General features: G+C 64.1%; 1 protein-coding gene across 4 annotated transcripts in view; it reads right to left on the reverse strand.

The window, feature by feature from the left end:
- Positions 1–545: 545 nt before the first annotated feature.
- Arid3a (AT-rich interaction domain 3A) overlaps positions 546–22,227 on the reverse strand; it is a 28,582-nt gene continuing 6,900 nt past the window's right edge. For all 4 annotated transcript variants that reach the window (XM_027952396.2, XM_027952393.2, XM_027952394.2 and 1 more), the window contains exons 4-9: positions 9,911–9,983; positions 7,301–7,484; positions 6,959–7,206; positions 5,165–5,461; positions 4,046–4,144; positions 546–3,564 (exon numbers count right to left, since the gene is read on the reverse strand). In XM_027952396.2, coding sequence (XP_027808197.2) covers positions 3,374–3,564; positions 4,046–4,144; positions 5,165–5,461; positions 6,959–7,206; positions 7,301–7,484; positions 9,911–9,983 — 1,092 coding nt within the window. In that variant the 3' untranslated portion in view covers positions 546–3,373. The remainder of the gene's footprint in view (positions 3,565–4,045; positions 4,145–5,164; positions 5,462–6,958; positions 7,207–7,300; positions 7,485–9,910; positions 9,984–22,227) is intronic.

The following is a 22,227-nucleotide window of genomic DNA, read 5'->3' on the forward strand; positions in this document are numbered from 1 at the left end:
CTGTATGTGTCTGGGTCACACAGGACGAAAAGGAGATTTTCAGACCTGAGAACGCCAGGACAGTGGCTCCAGTCGGCAAGCAGGGCGCCTGCCGCGTGGCGCCGGTCACATGACCCAGGGTCACCCAGCACCCCCCAGGCAGGGAGCCTCTTGGGGCTGGGGGCCAGAAGCTATGGCCGGCCCTGCACCCTGCTGACCTGGTGAAAGCTCAGGGGAAGGCCAGGGAGTCACCTCTGAGCCACGGCTTAAACCAGGGGCCCCTCAGCACAGGGGACGTGTAGGCCTGAATGGGGTCCTGGGCCTGGGGGGGGGCTGAGCAGCGTCTGTGGCCTGCACCTACCCAGGGGAGATGCCAAACACCTGTCATGGCCCAGGGCCCCTGGGGTACAGGCCCCAGTTCAGGACTCCCCTTTAGCAGGCACCTTCTACCTGCTGGCACCAACCTGAGACTCAAGGTGGATGCGGCTAGACTGCCCGCCCTAGGACGGCCCACCCCACGTGGCCTGGCCAAGGGTGCTGCTCCCCAAAAAACAGCACAGGAGACATTTTTCTGTTAAAGTCAGAAGAGTTTGTCTTGTTTTAATATCTCATCAGCTTTACATGGTTACAATTGTCTTAAATATTTCTGAAGTTTAAATACAATCTGCATAATAATGTTATAAAATGTAAACTTTCAGTGTTCTTTTAAATTTCAAAATCACACTTTTTTGGGGGGTCTTTTTGTCTTTTGCCTTTTTTTTTTTCCTTTTAATACCTGAATGTTCTGCAAAAACTGAGATTGATGCAGGTCACCCTGCCCTGGCTGCAGTGTGACAGGGGCCCAGCCAGAGGTAGACAGCAGTTTATACTTTTTTTTTTTTTTTAAGTTTTTTCCCCTTTACCTGAGTTTGGGCGTGATCTGCACGCCATCTGACAAGCCCCCGAGAAACTGAAACTTTGACCTTCGAGATGAAAGGCTGAGCTTGTGTTTGCCAAGAAAAAACGCAAAAGCCAAAATTCAACGGAAAGCAATGAAGGAAGGTGGGCCAAATGGTCAGAGAAAGATGTGACTGTAGGACCACAACTCTAAACACCGCCTGGAGGCCCCATGCCCCCCAACCTCGCCCACAGTGGACAGGGGGACAGCCCCGCCCAGGGCCCCACTCACTTCCAGGACCCTGCTAGCCCCTGCGCCCTGGGTTTGGGAGCCTGCCGGCTGTGCCCACCCAAGACCCAAGGTGCCAGTGGACAGTACACACACCCAAGTCCCCTGGGCCTGGCAGGTCACCCCTTCCATATGTTGGCATAATGGGGTGCTGAGCTGTGCCCCAGAAAGACACTCCTTAGAACCCCTACCAGCAGACTGGCCAGGAGACAGGCAGGCCACTCAGGGCCCACAGCTCCTGCCTGTTGGGACACAGGGTTCCAGAGACTCCCATTCATGGCTGCCAGGGCTCCAGGGTCCTATAAGCATCGAGCAGCCGGCAGGCCAGGTCCCTGAGTCAGGATCCAGTCCTCGTGCAAAGCTGGCCCGCCACACACCCCGAAGTGGGTCCCCACAAGCACACCACACACGCGTCACCTAAGAAAAAACTCCATCTGAGGGGGCAGGTGGAGGTGGCCCTGGCCCCGCGCACTGAGTACCTGGGTGGCCACTGGGCCAGTTTTTGGCATCAAAAGTCAGACCTGAGGTAGAAAGAAATGTGCAGTGGACAGTCCCCCACACGGGGCCCTCGTACAGGACAAGGGGCTGCAGCCCCCAAGGCAGCTGGCTGCAGAGTTGCGGCCAGGAGGCTGAAGGAGCAGATTTTGGACAGAGTCCAGATGGTTCTCGGAGAGGGGGCAAGATTGAGTCTTGGGACAAAAAGACCCCCACTCCCAGGAATGATTGTGCTGCTAAGATGCCTGCCCCCAAGATGAGGCAGGCAGAACCTTCCAGAAGAAAAGCCAAGAAGAGCTCTGGAGGGCCCCACCCCTCCTGGGAGGGGGGCCTGTCGATGGCCCTGAGACCTAGGAAGAAGAAAAGGATTCCCTCCCTCTCAAAGACAGGAAAGGACTCTGCCAGGCCAGGAGCCTGCCTGAGGTCTGGGGGCCCAGCAGGCCAGGTGCCCTGGGCCCAATTAGCGCTCCCAGGCTCACCTGGGCCTAGCCGGAGCCACCGCAGGCTCCAGGGACAACGGGAGCTGAGCTCGGCCCAGGGGCATTCCCTGAACCCAGGTTGGGGACGGAGGAGTTTCTGCCCCAGTGGCTGTGGCAGAAATGAAGCCCAGTTCTGCCCGGCATGGAGGACACCTACTGACCTGGGTGGACTACGGTCCTTCGTGGCCTCTATTTACTGTCCCTGTAAAACCACGGGGAGCCCCAGCCCCTTGCAAACGGGGTGAAGAGAAGACAAAGGAAAAGAGATGAGAATGTGGGGGTGGGGTGCTGGGGATCCGTGGCCCCAAAATCCTCACCCTGAGCTAGGCCCGGCTGCACCCCATTCCCCCACATTGATAGTCCCCAAAATAGCCCTTTTAGGCAAGAGAGTCCAGCATATTCGTCCCTGAGTCAGAAGCCTGGGGGCTGCCACCGTGAAGTCCCCTCCCAAGCTCCAGGCCCTTTCTACTTCCTGGTTAAGATTTCCAGGTCCCTGAATTGAGGCTCGGCAGCTGGAGCCAGCACCAGAGAGGGCGTCCCGGGAACCCCAAGTGGGCCCACGAACGGCGCATGCGCCGGCCTGCCAGCCGCTCGCAGCGGAGTGGCCGGGCCAGCGGTCCGTGGCCACCGGATGGGGCGGGAGCCCGCACGTCCCCGGGAGAATACAGTTATTACCGGGTTGGTGTGTTTGCTTTCAAGTCCGTTTCCCTGAATGAACACAAATATATAGATATATAGATATATAGATATTCCTTTTCCTAAAGTTTGACCCCCCTCCCCAAGAATAAAATAGAGTATTTACAAACAAACCCGGAAACCTTTTAAAAACCTATAGAATTTGAACATCGCTATTTTTTTTTTTTTTTTAAAGAAAGAAAGTAAGTTTCCAAAGCATCAGGAAAAAACAAATTCAGTGGCTGTGGCTCAGGGGTCCCGCTCCGCGCGGGGCGCAGGCTGGCGAGGGAGCGGAGCGCACTGCGCGCCCCGGCGCCGGGGCTGGCTCCTCGTGGTCCTGACGGTTCCTCTCGGTGTCTGAAACCTGAGACTTCCCAGTGTTCCCCGCGCTCCCTGTTTTATTAAATTTGCTTTATATATATATATATATATTTATATATGTATATATTTTCTTTCCTTTTTGGCGTCGGCTGGCTTCCTGGGGGCCTCACCCTCCCGCGCACCGCGCACCCTCCTGGTGCGCAGGGCCCCGCAGGGCGTGCTCCGTAGGTGGTGGCGGCGCTGGTGGCGGCAGGGGCGGCTAAGGCAGCGAGGTATCTGAGGTAGAGGTGGGGGGCCCGGGCCGTCCTGCAGGCCCGGCCTGGCCGCCCGCGCCGCCGCTGGTCCCGCCCGATGCTCCCCGGCTGCCGCCGCCGCCGGAGTTGCTGCCGCCGCCGCCCTTACTGGGAGCCGAGGGTGGCGTGGGGGCCGGCGGCTGGGCAAACAGCACTCCTGACACGGGACGGAAAGAGAGATCATGCAGGACGGGCCACCTCCGCGCTCTGATCCGGCGGAGTGTAAGCTGCTCCGCCCTCTCTGGGGTGCTCTGCACCCCGCCAGAGCCCCGCCCTGCAGCTCCCCACAGCTGCCCCCAGCCCCGTGGCCTCCTGGGCCTGCCTTCCCCGGGGCTGGGGGTGCAGCCCAGTGCTTAGCGCCCCCACGGGAGGCCCTGGGTTCCCATTCCAGCACCAAAAGGAAAAAGGAAATAAAGAGGAGATTGGTGGGTGTGGTGGGAAGCACCCTGTCCAGCCGCCAGGAGGCTGGGGCCGGAAGACCACCCGAGCCCAGGAGTCTGAGACCCAACAAAGTGGGACCCCCATCTCAAAGAAAGAGGGCACCACACTGGGGCCTCCCTTGGGAAGACCCTGCCTTTACAACCCCCCCACAGCTGAGGCACTGGGCCCCCCTGGGGTGCCCACGGCCCGGGACTCACCTGTGTACATGATGCCGTTGATCTCCACCGACATGCTAATGCTGCTGCTGCCATTGGAGCCAGTCAGGCTCACAGCCGAGTCCTGGCGACTCTCAGAGGCTGTGGGGAGAAGAAACCTATCAGGATGACCACAAGTACGTGGGCAGCGTCCTCCCCAGCCCCCCTTGAGCTTCTCAGGGCTGTGTGTGCCACACTTAAGCTACCAATACGGCTGCGTTTGTCAAGCAGAAACAAAAAGGTAAGAACTGCCCACAGTTAGCTTTTTCCATGACTCTGAATCTTAGGAGACACCAGAAGATCCAATCGGCTCACTTTAGGGTGACCACAACACACACCCTGACGTGTCCTTGGCCCTCTGTCTCCTCAGGTTCTGCACCTGCAGACCCGACAACTGTGCATGGAAAACAGTGGGAAGAACAGCACACTGGAGCCAGGCCCTTGGGAGGCTGAGGCAGGAGGATGCTCAAGGCCAACTTCTGCAATTTAGTGAGACCCTGTCTCAAAATAATTTTTTTTTTTTTTCCCAAAGGGCTGTGGCATAGCTCAGTAATTAAGAGTGTCCCTGGATTCCATCTCCAGCGCTAGAAAAAAATTATGCCTGGACAGACTCCGAACAATACAGTGTAACAACTACATACCCAGCGTTTACATTGTATTAGGTGCTATAAGTCATCCACAAAGGGTTCAAAGTCTGCAGGGGACGCGGGCAGGCGTGAGCAGGGCCTGAGCCCGCAAGCCCAGGAGCCGTCTTGTCACGCTGGGCAACTGCTTGTGCACTTGCACAAGTCCCTGCTCTGGATACCAGCAGGCAGCTCTGGGTCACGGGGCAAGGACATGTTCTATTGTAGAAGGGATTGCCAAATAGTCACCTTTTCACACTCCCACCAGCAGGACCAAGGGGGCCATGTCCCCACATCCTGGTCAATGCTGGATAGGAATCGACTCTGCCAGGTGGTGACATCTCTGTGTCACAGATCCCCAGTGAGAGGGAAGCCAGCAGCGTTTCACGGGACTTCACTGTCTAGCTGCCCCTCCCCCACCAGTCCCGTGGCCTTCTTCTTAGGGACTTGCCGACACTCTGCGGGCCTTGGCTCAGAGGTCTGGGTGCTGGGTTGGTACCTTGGCTGTTGATCCGGATGCTCATGGGCAGCTGCGCCGTCATGGCCAGGAAGTTCTGCTGCAGTGCTCGCTGCATGAGCCGCTGCTGCTCATCAGTCACCAGGGCCATCTTCTTCTCAGGGGGCTCCCCAGATTCCAGCTTCTCCCGAAGCTGCTCCAGAGCAGCTGCCTGGGCTGCCACGGCGGCCTGGGCTGCCGCGGCCTGCACTGCGGCGGCCTGGGCAGCCACCACCGGGTGGCCCGCCAGGGACACGGGCAGGCGGCCAGGGACCGTGATGGGGATGGCCAAGTCCTCCTCTAGACAGAGAGGAGAGGAGCCGGTGGTCAGAAGGACCTGGGCCTGCCTCGCGCTCCACCCAGGCAGGGTGTGGACAGACACCTCACAGAGGAGGTGCTCAGCCTCCCCAGGAAGACAGACGCCAGAGGGCCACTGTCGGCAGGTCCCCTGCGCCGGGACAGTGGGCTGCCGGCTCCAATGCCAGCAGCTGCCCTGCAGTCCTATCTGACCATGAACAAAGGGCAGGGGCTCCCCAGTGTCCCAAGCACCTTCCAACGTCCACGGACAGAAGCTCTCCCAAAGCCGCAGAGCCCATGAGGGCTCGGCCGGCAGTCCAGGCGCAGCCCGGCTCCAGAACCGGCTGGCAGACATTCCCCTCTTCCCACACAAGGGTGCCACTCTGACCCTTGGCATCTTCTCCCTGAACGTGTCTTTCCAAGTCTCCACCTGGCGCTGCCTCTACTTGCTGGCTCTCCACTCTGGACCTTGGTGACACTGTGCTTTCTGCCTCAGAAATCTCCGGTCTCAACGCAGACGCTGCCTTCCCAGGAGCGCCCTGCCCCTCTTCCCCCGTGTCTGCAGACCTACTGCTGTACCAGGGGCTCCCGGGTCAGAACCGCCATCTTTGCCTGGCCTTTGTCTCCCTGACCTCAGGCATGGGGCCTTGACATGGCGCTCAGCAGCCATCGTGGGTATCGCTGGGACCCCCAGAGGCCGCGAGGGTCATGAGCTGGGGTCAGCCCAGCCTCACTCTCGGGCTGTGAGGACGACCCTGGGAGGAAAGGGTCCCCAGCCTGTGTGGCAGGTGGGAAACGGGAACTGACGGGGTCCCGAGGCCCCGGGGCAGGCGTGAGGAAGGACTCGGAGGCTCAGCAGGGGAGAAGCCGTGGCTGGGGTCTGCATAATGGGGAGGGCTCAGCCTCAGGCCCGTGCACCTCGCCCGCTGTACCAAGCCCTTGCACACCACACGCTCCTGACCCCACAAAGATCATCTCCCTTTCTTTCCACATGAGGAAAGCCAGCTCAGAAAGGGACAGTGACCTGCCCAGGGGCATCTCACAACAGCTTCCCAGACGGTTTAAGGGTCAAGGTGACGGATGACACGTCCCTTTGCATATGTCTGCTGGGACCGTGTCGAGAGGGACTCCAAAGCTCAGAGGGAAAAAATATAGTGATCACCTAGTAATGTCTGTCACGGGCAAGTCCCAAGGCTGCCCTGACGAGGGGTGTGCGGGCTCAGCGTCCGCCTCGGCGTGGACCAGGAGGAGCACGCTCTGTTGGTAATGTCTGCCGTGGGCAGAGATGAGAAAATCGTGCTCGATGTGTAATGTCTGCTTTGGCAAAGAACTGGGAGGTCAGGGCTGACTAGAGACGTCCGTGGGCTGGGTGTGGGTCTGCCCTGGGCGCAGCACGTGGGGACAGCAGCCCTCTTCCGTGTCCGTGTCGGGGTTCGTCACGGCTATCCAGGGAGCAGAGACCCCCAGGTGAAGCTGGATACAGCCCCAGGTGGCCCCTACCTTTCTTGATCTTGGGGGCCGGGGTGATGGAGCTGCCATTGGTGCTGGCCGCCAGGCCCAGGGAGGGCACGGGCAGCTTGGGCGAGGACAGCGTGCTGTGGGCCCCGCCCGGAGAGTAGGTGAAGAGCGAGCCCCCGAAGCTCTGGCGCCGGCCCTCTCTGCGGTTGCTGTCGATGGCGGCTTGGAGCTCGCTGGGGCTGCTGAGGCCCCGCCTCTCGCACTCGTAGGGGTACAGGTACTTCATGTACCTGTGGGCAGGGGACAGGGTGGCACCTCCGTCCGAGGCCCCCGTGGCCCTGGGATGGCTGCCCACAGGCCCCCCGCGCCGGGCAGCCCACTCACTGGGTCCGCAGGGTGAAGGCGGCACTGGTGATGGAGGTGGGCAGGTTGAGGCCCTTGGTGATCTCGCGCCACAGCTTCTTGTTGATGACCTCCACGAGGCCGCCCTTCTCCGTGACCAGCACGTACAGCATGAACAGGTCCAGCACCTGCTTGGCCATGATGGGGATGCGGTTCACCGGCGTGCCTGTAGGTGGGCGCGTGGTGAGCTGGGCGGCACGGTCACACCCCGGGCACCAGGGGCCAGGCACCCTCGCGGCTCCAGGCCAGGAGCACCCCAGTCCCAACGGCCACACAGGTCGCCGACCTGGCCCCAGGTCCCCTAGGGACTGTCGCCTCTGGCGAGACCCCTGCAGCACAGGGGACAGCTGTGCCTCGGCTCTGGAGTAACCGGGCTCTGGGGCAGCACTGATCTCCTGAGGCCACAGGCCAACCTGGGGGACGTGTGAGGGTCGCAGACTCATCTCCAGCTATGATAACTGGGCCTGGGTCCCCAGGGGCCCTCCCATCTGGCAGATGGCAGAGCTGCAGGTGAGGTGGTGGGTGAGGGAGGCTAGCCAGCCCCGTCTGCGTGCAGAGGAGGAAGAGGGGGCAAGCCCAGGGAGGGTCCATCTGCACCCACTGCCTGCCCCAACCTCCTCTGCCCACAGCCTGCTGCAGACTGGCCCCTGCTGCCCTGCGCCCACCTGGCTGCTCAAGCCTGGCTAGCCCCCAGCCCCCGGGCAGGCAAAGCCCCTTATATCACACGTACCTCTGGAACTGGGCTGGGGAGAGGTCATCTGCTGGGGCCTGTTGGCTGTCCTGCCTTACGGGGTCACTCAGCCTAGCACCCAGCAGGGACTCAGTGACCAGCAGCCCCACTGCAGGGCATGACCCCCTTTGAGTCAGGGGCCAGCCCACCCACCCTGGGCACACACTAGCACTCTGTCTCCTGGGCCCAGCATTTCCCAGGCCTTTCCAAGTTGCAAACTCCCAGGGACGCTGCACATCGTGGGACACGTCTGCTGTCCAGCAACTCAGGAGGCTGAGGCAGAAGGTCCCCAACTCTGAGGCCAGCCTGAGCAACTTAATGAGACCCTGTGTCAGAATTTAAAATTTTTACAAAGGGCTGGGGCTCAGTGGTAGAGCACTTGCGTACCACGTGTGAAGCACTGGGCTCGATTCTCAGCACAACATAAAAATTAAAACCCACTGACAACCAAAAATATAGGAAAAAAAAAGTGGGATGGGGGCACCTGGCTGGTGGAGGAGGGTGAGCCTTAGAGGCACCATGGCACCCAAATTCCATTTTTCAGCCCAAAAGGGAGGTAAGAGGACAAGCCGAGACCCAGCTGCCCTGCTCAGGGCCTCACGGGCCAAGCAAGGAAGCCACAGCAGGCACCGCGAGGCCACCCTCGTCTCCGCCGAGGTTCGCAGAACGCCAGGAGCACCGCGGAGGCCCAGCAGAGACTCGGAGGGCGGGACGGGCGGCAGGCCAGGGAGGCGGCAGGGTGCAGACAGGACTCCTCCCCTCCCTTTCAGTCCCCAGTAAATTCTGGGAGAAATTCTGTTGGAGGTTTTTCCTTTCTGATGCAGGAAAATAAATACTCTTGCTCTGATTGGAGTAAAGAAGGGGCGGGAGATCCAGGTCACGCTGTCCAGGGTGCAGAGTGGGGGACAAGTCTGCCTGGGCGCTGGGGATGGGCACTAGGGCTGGGGCAGAGTGGCGGTTCTGGGTCTGGGGGACCCGAGCCCCTGGGGTGTGGGGGTGGGGCACAGGCAGGTGGGAACGGGGTGATAACGGCGGAGGGGCCATCTCTCTGGCCAGAGACGGCAAAGCTGGCCTCAGATAACGCACAGGGCTCCCGCCCCGGGACCACCCTGAGTTCCCAGCCGGCACAGGAGGGGTTAACCCAAGGCTGCTGGGCAGTGAGGTCTGAGGCTGCGGCCCCCCTTCCCCTGCCCTTCCGGTGGCAGGGCCTGGTGGCCTGTGTTTACAGAAGCCGGCAGAGGCCCACACAAAGCCAGCGCTGGGCAACAGCCCTGAACCGGGAGCCGGCGGAACTCTCTGGGCCTTTCTTCCCCTGAAAAGCAGGGGCTGTCCAGGGGTCCAGGAGGCTTGCGAGAGCCAGCCCCACCCTGTGGCAGGACCCCATTCAGCTGACCAGGGCTCAGGGGGCGAGAGCTGGTTCTGCCTGCCCACTGGCCACTTTAGGCTGAGGGTCCGGCTGTGAGGCCAGTGCTGGAGACACTCAGTCCCCCCTCTCCTGTCCCCAGGCCTGAGCCTGGAGCTGAGGAGCCGCCTGCCTCTGGTCAGGGTCTCTGCCTCCCCACCGGGACACCCGTCCAGAACTGCCCGTGGCTGGCCCTCCCATCTCGTCACCCCCCTGTTCTCAGGGCTGAGGTCATGAGGCCCTTCGCAGGTGGGCGTCCACCCAGGAGGATCAGGGGACACGGCTGCAGAGGCACTTGGGCCAGTACCAGGGGTGAGAGGGAGACGCAGGCTTTATCATGCCCGCTGCTTCCCGGCCAGACCCCAGGGCCGGGCCGGCCTCTGTCATCAGGCCCCTCCTGGGTCCCAGCTGAGAGCCCGGGGGGCCACCTGCACTCTCAAGGGCCCGGGCGGGGACTCACCTCGCTTCTGCATAAAGGTGAACAAGTCGTCCAGGAACTCCTTCCTCTTGGGGTCCCCGTCCAGTTCATAGAGCTGCAAGGGCAGAGGGGGCGGGCTAGTGGGCGCTGGAGAGGGACCACGTCCCCCTGCAGGGCTGTCCTAGACAGCTGGGGGCCCTGGTTCCAGGAGGGGGACGCACATGAGCAGGCGGCCCCAGCTCACCTGGGGCTGGAAGCGGGAATCCCCCCACAGCCCTGCCGCAGCACCCTGCAGGCCTCGTCGACGTCCCCCGCGTCCCCATCTCCTCTGCATTCAGGGTCAGGTCCCCTGTCCCCCTGCCATTCCCCAGGTCCCTTCAGCACCACCAGAGCTCACAGGGGTCACCAGACACCCCGGCCTGGGACCCTTCCCGCGGCCTGGGCACCCCGTGCACTCTGCTCCCCCAGAGGCATCTGATTGGCGCCAGGGAAACCAAGGCCTGCACACGGGCGAGGGGCACAGCCTGGGAGTGCCGGGGCCTGCTGGCCCAGACACCCTCCCGCTCCATCCTGCTGCTTCGGCCAGGGAGGAACCAACGTGGGGGATCCGCTGGGACATGGGGTCCGTGGCCCCGCTGGCCAGCCGGTGGGGTTTTGTGGGTGGGCAGGGGTCCGCGCTCTGCGGGGGCAGTAGGCAGACATGGTTAGAAGGTGCAGTGCGAGGGGGCCAATTTGCTGAGGAGGGGCGGAAGCCAATACCAGGCTTCAAATTCAGCTTGGGAATGTGCCTGGCTGGACTGCGGGGGGCCTTGAAACCACCAATTAGGCCCAGGGAGGATAATCTGTCATCAGGTCCCAAGAGCATGGCCAAAGCACGGTGCTGTCCCCAGGACATCCCTGGCCACCCTTCTGCAAACCTACACCTCTCTGGGCCTCAGTTTCCCCATCTGTATAATGGAGATGGGGGGGGGCCTTCTGGAAAGGGTGGTGGTGCCGCGAGCCCAGACCTCTGCCCCGGGTGGCGGAGGCCAAGCAGAGGGCCAGCAGCTGGGCCTTTGTCTACGCCCCACCCCGGCCAGCGCCAGACTGGCTGGCCCGCATTCCTGTGCTGATTTATGGTGGCCAGGGAGGCCCGTTTCCCTGCAGCTGCCTGAGGGGCCTGCAGGTAGATGTGGCCGGCTACAGTGGGACGATCCTGGGGACACGCGCATGTCCACGTGGGGCTGGGCCTATCAGCTGGGCTGGTCCTGGGTCTGGGGTCCGGTCTGCCTGGCCCAGTGTCCGGATGGGCCCAGAACCCAGCAGTGGCCCATGAACACCCAAGTGGGCGGGCTTCTCCGGCTGCAACACTGCAAGCCGAGCCAAGATGCACGGAGGCCGAGGGGCCTGAGGCCTGCCACCGAGGACCTGGCACCGTGCTCCCCAAAGCTCACGGCCCCCCCAACCTCGTGGGGCTTTATTTCGAAAAGGAGCTTATCCAGAGGTCACTGCCTACGGTGGGGCCACACTGGCCTGCCATGGCCCTGACAGGGGCCACAGGCCAGGACCCTGGAGCCCGGCGCTGGGCAAGGCAGGAAGGGCTCCCTGGAGCCTGGGAGGCCGCCCAGCCCCGCCCAGCACTGGACCTGACTTCAGCCTCCCGAACTGAGGAAAAAGAAATGCCTGCGGCCGTGAGCCCCCAGGTCGTGGCCATCTGCCACCACAGCCCCGGGACACTAGAGGCCCTTCCCAGTCAGGTGGGGGCCTGCCCCCACAGAGGCAAAGCCCCCTTCCTCAGTTTCCCCATTTTTCTTGAAGAAAAGCATGCCATAAAAATTCAGTGGCTTGGGGCTCGTGGACAGCACCAGCTGGCCCGCCCGCACAGAGCCCTGGGCTCACCCCCAGCACTGCAAAGGCCAAAACACAAGCCCCTGCCCTGGGCTTGGGGACAGCCATGGACCTCACACCCCAGGCGTGGAAACAGCCTCAGGCGCGCAGCAGCTGGGGGGGGGGGTGCAGGAGGGGGCAGGGCCATCAGCCTCCAGGCCACCTGGTAGGCAAGTGGTCAGCGGCAGGGCAGTCAGACCCCCATGGAGCTGGGCATTGATCCAAGGCCATAAAGGGAACATGCAGACCCCCAGCTGCCCATGGGGGAGGCCTCTCCAAAAGGTCGCTGCTGTGGGCAGTCAACAAAGCGGGCAGTAGGGCTGCTGCCCCAGCTTTATAGGGCTCTGGCCCCTAGTTCCACTCCCCTGCTGGGCAGGTCCGCCTGGGCCAGCTGGTGGGGACCCAGGGCACAGTGTCCAGGGCACCCTCCTGGCCCGTGGGCCCAGCAGCCCCCTGGAAAGGTACAAGGCGACAGTGCCAAGCGGACAGACACCTAGGCTGAGGTGGACCTGCCCCTCTGGAGAGGCCGGAAGTTGGCGGAGGCCCCTCCAGAGCCCACAGCCCCGTTGGAGGGAGGCTGGCCAGGGGCTGGAGCCTCTTCCAGGCAGAGGCCGAGATAAGCAGCACCACCCAAGCTGCAGCTGGACCTTGCGGGCCTCACCCCAGGCTGCTGACCCAGAGACAAGCCTCCACCCACGGCTGCCCCCACACCTGCTCCTCCCAAGTCCAGCAGGAGGGTCACAGGGCGCACAGCCCCTGCCTGGCCCCTGAGGAGCTCCTGTGCCTCCCCAGGACACCAGGGACCTCTGTCTGCTCCCCGGGGTCCAGCCTCAGGCCGCACGCCAGGGTGCTCAGGATGCTCACTAAACGAGCCCCATGGCTCTGCAGCGCGGCCTCTCCTAGACGGCTCCAGGCTGCGGTGACCCTGGGCCCTCCTGCCCTGCCCCAGGAGGCTCAAAGCCTGGAGGGCCGGGCAGAGGCCACTGGGGTGTGCACTGACTGCAGGGTGCCCGTCTCTACTGTCCTGGGGATGGGGTGGCCCTCCCTCCCTGGCTCCTTCTGGGCCACAGGGTCCCCACAGGCATCTCCTGCCTGGGGTGGCTTTCTCCCTCCTTCTTGGCATGGGTGGGTCAACAATTACCACCAGTGTCCCCAGCACCACCCGCTTCACAGAAGGACACTGAGGACAGGAGTAAGACTGAGTGGCCCCTCCCCCCTTCAGACCCTCCTCCGCTCAGCAGCCCCAGGGCCCTTCCCTGTTCTCTGGCCCTTCCTAGCTCCCATTGGCCTCCCCCCGCTCCTACCGCAGGACCTTTGCACTAGCTATTGCCGCGGTCTGGAAGGCAGGTCTCAGACCTCCAGGCTCCCTCCTTCCCACTCCTCAGAGGCAGGCTGCCCATCTCCTGGCCCCTCCTGGGCCTGACCCTTCCTCTGCTTAAGTTTCCCTCTGGGTACTGACATAAGGGACTCAGACACTCAGACAGGGCCCGTGAAGAGCGAATGGGCCTCCTCTCTCCTGACACCCCTGCCCTGGGCACATGGGGAGGAGGCGGGGGCTGGAAAGCAGGCCCAGAGCTCAGGTGTGGCCCGGAGGACAGGCAGGGGAGACAGCCCTGGCCCAGAAAGCAGGAAGGTCCTGCTCAGGTCACTTAAGTTCTCGGCCTGGCTGACCACCCCCTCAGCCACCTCACAGTGGGCAGAGGTGGGGCTCAGCTGTTGCAGGAGGGGCCTCCAGGGAGTCCCAGGCTCAGACCTGGCTCGGAAGACCCCAGGCCCGGGGTGCAGAAGGAAAGTCCCGGAACAGACCCCTGAGACTCGCAGAAAACCCACAAAGTGACCGAGGCTAGTGCAGGGCCGGCAACCTGAGGTCGCCCAGCAGAATGGCGCCAAATCAGTCCCCAGCGGGGCCCCACCTGGGCAGCTGTGCCAGTTCCCAGCCTCCAAGGGGCCTGGGCGGCTCTAAAGGAGGGGGCAGGCTGTAAAGAATCGGCAGACCGCAGGGCCCCCACAGAACCTTTGCCCCCCCGCAGTATCTGCTCAGCCCCCCTGCCGTTCCCCGAAGGCTCCAAAGTCCATGGGGCCCTGCCTTGGGGGCAAGGCCTTGGCCAGGAGGGTGGCCCCCAGGAATGAGGACATTCAGGCAGGGCCTGCTCTAGCCCCAGAGGCTGATCCCCTTCAGCCACCAGAATCAGGAAAAACCAAGAAGCAGCCCAAATGTCCCAGGTCAGAGCCCCCAGGAGGACGGCTTGCAAATGTCCAGGGTGGGAGGCCTGGGGCGGAGGCCGGGCCGTGGGGGACGGGGGATCTCTAACAAGGTGCCTTTCACACCGTTCCGCGTGGCTGACGAGAAAGCAAAGACGCTTCCCACGCAGGGCAGAGAATGGCTGAAAGCGCTCAGAGAGAACGTGGACCAGGTCAGGTCTGACTCAGCTGCCCCCACCTGCCATGCTCAGGCACCCCGGACAGCGTCAGGACCAGGACCCCAGGGCAGGCAGGAAGCTCCGCAGACCCAGGGGACACTGAGCACAGCAGAGAAGCTGGGGGCTGGGCCTCACCTCTTAGAATAAACGTGCTGATGTGAAACCCACCAGACCAGACCCCCTGTCCACGCCTCCGCCAGGCGGCCTTCCCTGCACCCAGCTCCCGCGCGAGGGGGCCTTCCCCGACCCCAGGCCGGGACGCCATGGCAGACAGTTTTCACGGGACCTTCTTTCTCCCTCTGGCTTCCCCACCTGCCCGCCCACCCAGACGGGAGCCGCGAAGCCAGCCGCGGGGTTTGTGGGTGCCAGCCAGCCCTGGCTTGCCGCAGGTGCCCACCAGAGAGGAAGGAGAGGGCGCCCCCACCTTTCCCAGCACCCAGTCTAGGTTGGCAGTGCAGCCCCTCCGCCGTGGCCACCGGACCTGGGCACCTGGCGCAAGGGCGAGGCCCCGGGCAGCCCACACCACAGTGGGAGGGACGTCAGGCCCACACCCTGGTGCCCACGTTACCTCAGGGAAACTGAGGCAGGAGTCCCTGGTGTCTGGCCACCGGGTTGAGGGACGTGGCCAGGGGACACCCCTCGAGGAATGAATGGCTGGGGGGCGGACGCGTGGGGGGCGGGGCAGGCCCTGCAGCCCCTCCTGCCTGTCCCTGGGTTTACCGTGGAGGGTCGGGTCCATGAGATCAAGGGACGGAGCTGGCACTGTGGTCTCCGGGTCCCTACAGCGCAGGCCAGGAGTCCAGCCTGCAGGCCCAGCCGGGACCTGGGGATTTCAAGTCTGAGGGTTTCTTCCCATTTTGGAAACTCCCAGGAGGGGGCAGGGACCAGTGAGGGCCACACACTGCCTCTCTGCCGTCTCTTCAGAGCACTTCTGCGTGTTGGGGCTGACACTGGGGACACAAGGTGTCCACGGCAGACCAGGTGCCCATGAAGGAGCCCAGGCCGCAGGGGGTCGCAGAGATCAAACAGGCTGTGGGGAACTGACGGCCAGGCTGGGGGTCTGCAGAGAAGCCAGACATCGAGGAAGGGGGCCGGCTGTGCTGGGTTCAGAACAGCAGGGGGGACCTCGGGGCCGGCCGCCCTCTCCGGCCGCCCTCTCCGGCTCTGCCTGGCCACAGGTCTGCCTCTGGATGCACCTGACCAGCAGGGGCTTCCCCGCCCAGCGTGGGCCAAGGGCCCTTTCGCTTCCCGTCAGCTCTGCACCCAGCGGGCCTCCTCGGGCTTGCAGGAAATTGGGGAAGTGATTCTGGGCAGGGCAGAAACATCTGGCTGCCCGCCACCCCCACCCCCACGGGCCCGAGGCCCCCGTGAACACACAGGGCGCCCCACCCACCAGGCAGATATTAATAGTGCTCCTGAAATGACCGTGCCACCTGACACATGGAGACGGCGCTTCCAGGGGCTCCTCTGGGTTTCCGGGTCACAAGATCCGGGGGAGTGCGCCGAGCCCAGCCGCTTCTTTCTTTCCTGGTCATCAGGAGCCACCCTGGAACCTCAGACTCCTCATCTGTGAAGGGCCAGAGGGTGCACCTGGGGCACCCAGGTGGGAGACAGGGACAGATGAGAGCGCTAAACGCTCTGGAGGGTTCGGCTCAAGGAAGATGGGTGGGTCGAGGCCGGGGTGGCCAGCCCACTCCACAGCCAGAGATGCTGAGGCCCACGCGGTGGCACCTGCACGGCAGGGCAGACACTGCCGAGGAGGAGGGTATTATCCCCTGGGTAGCACACAGTGACGCCCAAAGCTGGTGGCCCGGGAAGCCCCCGCCCCTGAGCAGCCCTGGGCTGGGGGCTCCCTTCTGTAGGTGCAGTCACAGAGGCACCACGAGATCCGAGCCCCTGGCTTCCTGGTGGGGCTCGGGAACAGACGCCCCGGTGCCCGGTGCCCACTCACGCAGCAGTTTCATGCTTCAAGGAGGGAGAGACCAACCCAGAACCCCTCGTCCAAGCTGCTTCCGGGACACACTGCACAGGGGTCCCGGGCCCCCAGACCTGTCGCCGACCCACATACCTCGGGCTCCCCCCAGCTGTGGGGACCTTCCCCCGCGCCCGTCTCCCCACAGAAACGGAGCCCAGAGCTTCTGTAGGGTCCAACATTCTGTTCACATGTGTGAGGCCCGGGCTCCCACCTGGCGGCCCAGAGACCCCTGACCCGAAGAGCGCGCCCACTTCCCTCCAACGACCCGCACAGCCCCAGAAGGCCCCAGAAGGGTCCGCCTGGTGGTCGCTGAGTCCTGAACGTCTGTCAGAATCACAGCGGCTCCCAGCCCCTGCCCCCCGCCACCAGTCACGTCCCCATGACAGGTACGAGGCTGACCCAGGACGGGCAGGCCCAGCAGCCCTCGAGGCGTGGCCTGGGCCAGGGGCTCCTCCACCAGATCCCAACTCAGGGGAGCTGCCCAGGGCGCAGCCAGCACCCAGCCCCCCCGCCAGGACCCCGGGGCCACAACGTCACAGGGAAGGCAGAGGACAGGAACAAGGTACAGTGGCCACTGGGCAGGGGCTGACGCCCAGCTGCCTGGCCCTTCTGTACCGGAGCTAAAGCTGGGGCAGACGATTGGAAAGTGGCAGTTACCCAGAGTGACAGTGACACCGTGACAGTGGCCGGCAGGCCTCCCAGCGCCATCCCATTTTACAGACGGGGAGGACTTGAGTCCTCGAAGGAGGACATGATGGCCAGGGGCCTGGGGCTGGGGCAGCACTGGGACTGGTGACCTCAGCCGGGCTTCTCGGCCCCCTTCCTGTCACTGGGCACCAGGATGGGCTGGAGGGGGAAGGGGAGGGACAGCCAGGTGCCCAGGCAGGGCCCTTGGAAGGGCAGGGAGACTGTGTGCCACCCACCGGCAGAGCCACCTGCCTGAGAAAATGGCAGTGTGGAAGGACTGTGGTGACGTGGGACCTGGGAGGCCTTGGGCAGCCGCCCAGTCTCCAGCCGCCGCCAGGGAACCCGGGACCCAGCCTGAGACTCGAGAGGGCTCGCGGCTGGCCGTGAGGGAAGGCCCAGGGCCAGGCAGAGCAGACCAGGGTGGCCAGGCCCAGGGCAGGGGGGTGGGAGGTGCCCAGAAGCCCAGCAGACTCACAACCGAACAGGCCTGGGGGGAGGCCGGGCACCACACCATGGCCACAGGGCCACAGATGGCCCGTCCAGAGACTCCAGGCATAGCACGTGGGCACTCAGACAAACAGGACCACGCCCGTCCACCCAGACACAGGCACACCCTGGGAGATAATGGCCGGAGACAGTCCCGCCCTCTGCCTGGCTGACACGGCCCTGCAGAGGCTGGCCCTCTGGCCTGGCTTGTTCGCAGACATGTCCCCATGTCCCCAGCCAGAGCCGGCACACAGCCAATGCTCCAAATCGCTTGTGGAAGGATGAGGCTGAGACACATGTGGGCACCGACACAGCACCCAGCAGCTCCGCCCTAGCCCTCGGCAGCACACTGGCAGAGGGGGTCCCTGTCCCTAACCAACCCCAACAAGGGCCCGAGAGGCCTCCGGCGGCCTGTGGCCTCGAGGTGTGCCGAGCCCCCACACACTCACCCCAGGGCCAGGCTCTAAATTTCTGTGTGACAAGTGACCAAAACCCGGAGCTTGAAACCCCAGAGCTGTCCTTTCCCCATCCCGGGGGGCAGTGTCCAGTCCGAGTGTGGGCCGCCGCCCCCCCCAGGGAACCTGCTTCCTGCATCCCCGAGCGTCAGGGACCCAGGGACCCTGGCTGGTGGCCACGTCACCCCGTCTGCTCCGTGGTCCCTGTAAGCTGCCATGGCACCAGGCCACCCTGCGCCTGCATCTTAACGTGCACACCTACAGACAGCCTGTCTCCCGAGGAGGCCCACTCCAAGGTTTTGGGAGGACGTGGGGGGTGGGGCTGGTCACCCAGGACACGAGGGCCTAAGTGTGGCCACTCTGCTGGGGCTGGCCTGCAAGGGCAGTGGGAGGTGCCAGCCCCACCTGCTCCCTGCCATCCCTCTGAGCCCCACAGACCCGGGCCCAGCCCTGCACACGGGGCCAGGCCGCGGCCCTGCGCCAGACCTTCAATGGTCAGAGATTAGTTACCGTTTAACCCTGTGACCCCCATTGTCCTGTGGCCGTGCACAGCCCAGCAAGTGAAGAAGGGGCGGGCCGCCCCCTGCCCCGTGTGCCCACCCACCAGGCCGGCACCCACCCTGCCCCCCGGAGAAGCGGGCAGCTAGATGGGGCCTGGCCAAGGCCTCCCCAGCCATGGGTGGGGTCGCTGGGCAGCTGCAGAGGTTCAGGGCCCCCCTCGCAGCCCAGCGTCTGCTCCAGGCGGCTTCTGGGGCCATGTGGCTTGGAACCGAGAGTCAGAGAATCTAGGGGCTGGACAGTTTCAGAGGAGGGCCCCGGGGGGGGGGGGCAAACCTGGCCCAGCCGGACACCCCACATGGGCAGGAGATAGGCTATCAGGCCCCTGTGTGACGCCCGTTTCTCAGGCCAAACGCTGGTCGGGCACACCAGGGGCACGTGAGCACACGGACACCCAGACATGGGCACCAAGGCCGGAGCTACGCCAGGTGGCCACAGAGGTCTACACCCTCTGAGTGGGCACCGCCATGACCCAAGGAGACAGGCGCACGCTAAGGACCTGGCACACGCAGAGACATGTGCCCGAGACCCGCAGAGCCAGCACGTTTGGGGTGGGGTGGGAAGGCCTGGGGAGGCTCCGGCTGCCCACCACATCCACTGCCCGCTGGGCACCGCTCCCTCGGTGCCCGCGTGTGTTATTAGAAAGCGTGGGGTGGGTGGGGCCAGGCGCTTGGCAGCAGCCACAGAACAGGGAGCCAGGCCTCGGCAGTGACCCTGCGGCGGTGACCCAGTGGCCGGGTGGTGGCTCAGGGGCAGATAAGGTGCTTCCGGCTGAGTCAGTGCGGTTCCCAGGGCTGGCACGGGCCAGGGCACTGTGCCAGGGGCTGGTGGGCGGGCATCCTCCCTGTGCCCGCCACAGCCCAGCTGGCCCTGTGCCAGCAGCCACAGCAGCTTTGATGAGGCAGACGCTGCCCGCCGAGGGGCTCCCTGACACCTGCCCTGCCGGTCTCCCGGGCTGGCCCAGCCTGCGGGAAGCTGCGCCCGGTTCTCACCAGTTCCTGCCTAGCCCCCGGTGCCCAGCGCCCAGGCCTCTGCCTCAGCCCGCCCCTGGAAAAGGCCCCCCGGACCCCGCCCACAGGCTGCCTCAGCCCGCCTTCCCTGCCGCTGCTGACCACGGACTCCAAGGAGGCTCCACGCGCCTCCCTCCCTAGGGCGCACCCCGCCCAGGAGCCCCGTCCCACTCTTTCCCAATTTTCCCGTTTTCCCAGGGCCTTACCCACCTCTCGTCCAGCCACTGGCCCCAGAATCAGGCCCTGCCCTGCTTTGTCCAGCTGGGCACTCCAACACCCTATCCTCCACCCCAGCCCTGGCCCCAGGCTGTGTCCAGCTCTGGCTCCTCCAAGCCCCAGGTCACCTGTCCACCTGCCTCCCAGCTCTGCCCCACCCAGCCCTGTAACTCTGCTGAGCACGGAGAGAGGCTCCCGCAGTCCCGTAGGACGGCGATCGGCAGGGCAGCAGGCCCCTGTGCTGGCCCAGCCCCACAGGAGGAAATCCACCACAGCCAGCAGCCTGGGACCTAAGGAGCAGAACCAGGCTCAGCATGGCCAGAGGCTGCTGCCCCAGGGCCCGCCTCAGACACAGGCTGGAGTCCAGGCGAGAGGGCAGCAGAGGCCCAGGAGGTCAGAGCCTCAAGCCTCCACGGGAAAGCTCCATTTTCCCCTTGAAGAATGCTGTTGGGGGCTGGGGATGTGGCTCAGCTGGTCGAGCGCTCGCCTGGCGCGCACAGACCCTGGCTCGATCCCCAGCACCATCAAAAAGACAAACAAAAGAAAATGCGATTGGGTGTTCTCCTGGGACCAAAAGTCGACCTCACACACGTACCAACGAAGTAGGACAGTGCCTCCCCTGTCATCTGAGCGAGTCCGGAGGCTGAGGCAGGAGGATCACAAAACGAAATAAAGGGGGTTGGGATGCGCTCAGTGCCCGGCACTGATGAGCGTGCGCTCTGCCTCACGTGCACGACCTCTAGACGGCCGGCTGCCGGGCGGGACCCTCGGGGCTACCTCTTGCTGTGGTCACAGGCACAGCCTTCACTCCTAGCTGCCGCAGCCTGTGGCTGAGCCAAGACCCGTGAGGGCAACAGAGGACAGGTCACGGGACACCAGGGTGCCACAGCCAAGGCCCCAGACGCTCAGGGCTGGGCCCACCTGGCCCGTCCAGCTTTCAGCTCCAGGGGGTGTCTGGTGCCGGGTCCTGAGGTCTGAACGTGAGGGTGACGCTGACCTCTGCCTGCCTCATGGCCTCTCGTCAGGTGAGTCTGTGTGGACGGCAAACGGGGAAGAACCCGACGTACCACACAGATCAAAGCCACCGGGAGCACGGGGCGGGGCTCAGCGGTAGAGCTCGCCTAACACGTGCGAGGCCCTGGGTTCGATCCTCAGCACCTCGTAAAGATTGATAAAACAAAGGCCTTGAGAAAAAGAAGAATTAACAAACAAACAAAAAAAACACGGCCAGATGCCACGCGACCCCGCCAGGGCAGCTAGAACCCTCTCTGGAAATCAAAAACGCTGACGGCGGTGCAGGTGAGGCCCGGAGCCTCACTTGGGGCTGGGGAGGCGGCCTCCCCTCACTGCCCTCCCCACCGTAGACAGAACTGCCCCCACACCCAGCAACTTGACGCCGGCACACACCCAAGAGAAACGGACACAGGCGTCCATCACCAAGCCAGGGCAGGTCAGCTTGAGGGCACTGGGTGAAGGCCACAGCCCGTCCACCCGGAGCATCCTTGGCCAGGGCAGGAGCAAGGGAACAGTGGAACGTGGACGGACCTGAGGACCTCACGCTCGGTGAGCACCAGACACACAAGGCCCCTGTGGGACCCAGTGACAGGAGGGTCCAGAGATGGACGTGGACCCACGGTGCAGGGCTGGGGCCGGATGGTGACATTGGGGACAGCAGCTAAGGGTACAAGGCCCATTTTGGGGCGATGGAGCTGCACACGGAGGAGTGAGTTGTGTCTCTCTGGAAATCAAATCCCAACAAAGCTGCGTCAGTCTCCCTGTTTTTGGAATCGATTCAGCCTCCGCCGGAGTTGCTGGGACTCACGGTTCAAACCTTGAAGTGGCTAAAGATCTGGAACCAAGGTCTGCCCGTGCAAAGTGGCCACCTGGGTGACCGGAGGCCACCCAACATGCGTCCGATGCCAAGGGGCTGGGATCCTCATCTCAGTCTGTGACGCAGCCCAATCCGCAGCTCGGGCCAGCCAGCCTCCCTCAGGGCACGTCACCGGGCTGTGGCAGCCAGGCTCCCCGTTTTCAAGGAACCGCCCCCCCCCGCCTGGCCGCCCCCCAGACCACAGGCCCGGGCAGACCAGCAGCTGTCGAGGATCTGCAGGCAGAGTCTGCCCCAGGCCCTGCCAAGACCCAGAGGAAGCCGCAGACCGGTGCCAAGCGGCGGCCAGCCGGCCAGGGCTGCCACGTGCCAGGAAGGGAGTGGGGCGGACGCCAGAGTCAACACGGCCGGCGGGGCCCGACATCTGTTGGGCCGGCGGGGCCCGGGCTGCTGTGGACACGAGCTGTGCAGGTGCCCAGCGGCCGGGCAGGAGGCCGCACCAGCCCCTGGGCCTGCCACAGACGGGCGGAGGCTGAGGCCCCAGGACTGCAGGGCCGGCCCGGTGTGCCCAACACCCTCCAGTTCCATCTCCCACAGGAGCCAGCCAGGTGGGCACCTCACCCCTCACACGCCACGCTCGGCCTCTGCCTGGGACCTCTCGTGTGCACGCCCAGCTCCTCGTGTCCCCCGGCTCAGGCCAAGCGTCACCTCCTGAGGGGCCAATGGTGCCAGGAGCAGTCCCACACCCCCTGCCACCTGGGTGCCCACAGACTTGTCACGAGCACCTCCACCCTGAACACTGTCCCTGAGGACGGTCCCCGGGTACCTGCCGTGTAGCAGGCGTCCAAGAAGCCCGTG

This window comes from Marmota flaviventris, chromosome 1 (assembly GCF_047511675.1).
Source record: "Marmota flaviventris isolate mMarFla1 chromosome 1, mMarFla1.hap1, whole genome shotgun sequence".
NCBI lineage: Eukaryota > Metazoa > Chordata > Mammalia > Rodentia > Sciuridae > Marmota > Marmota flaviventris.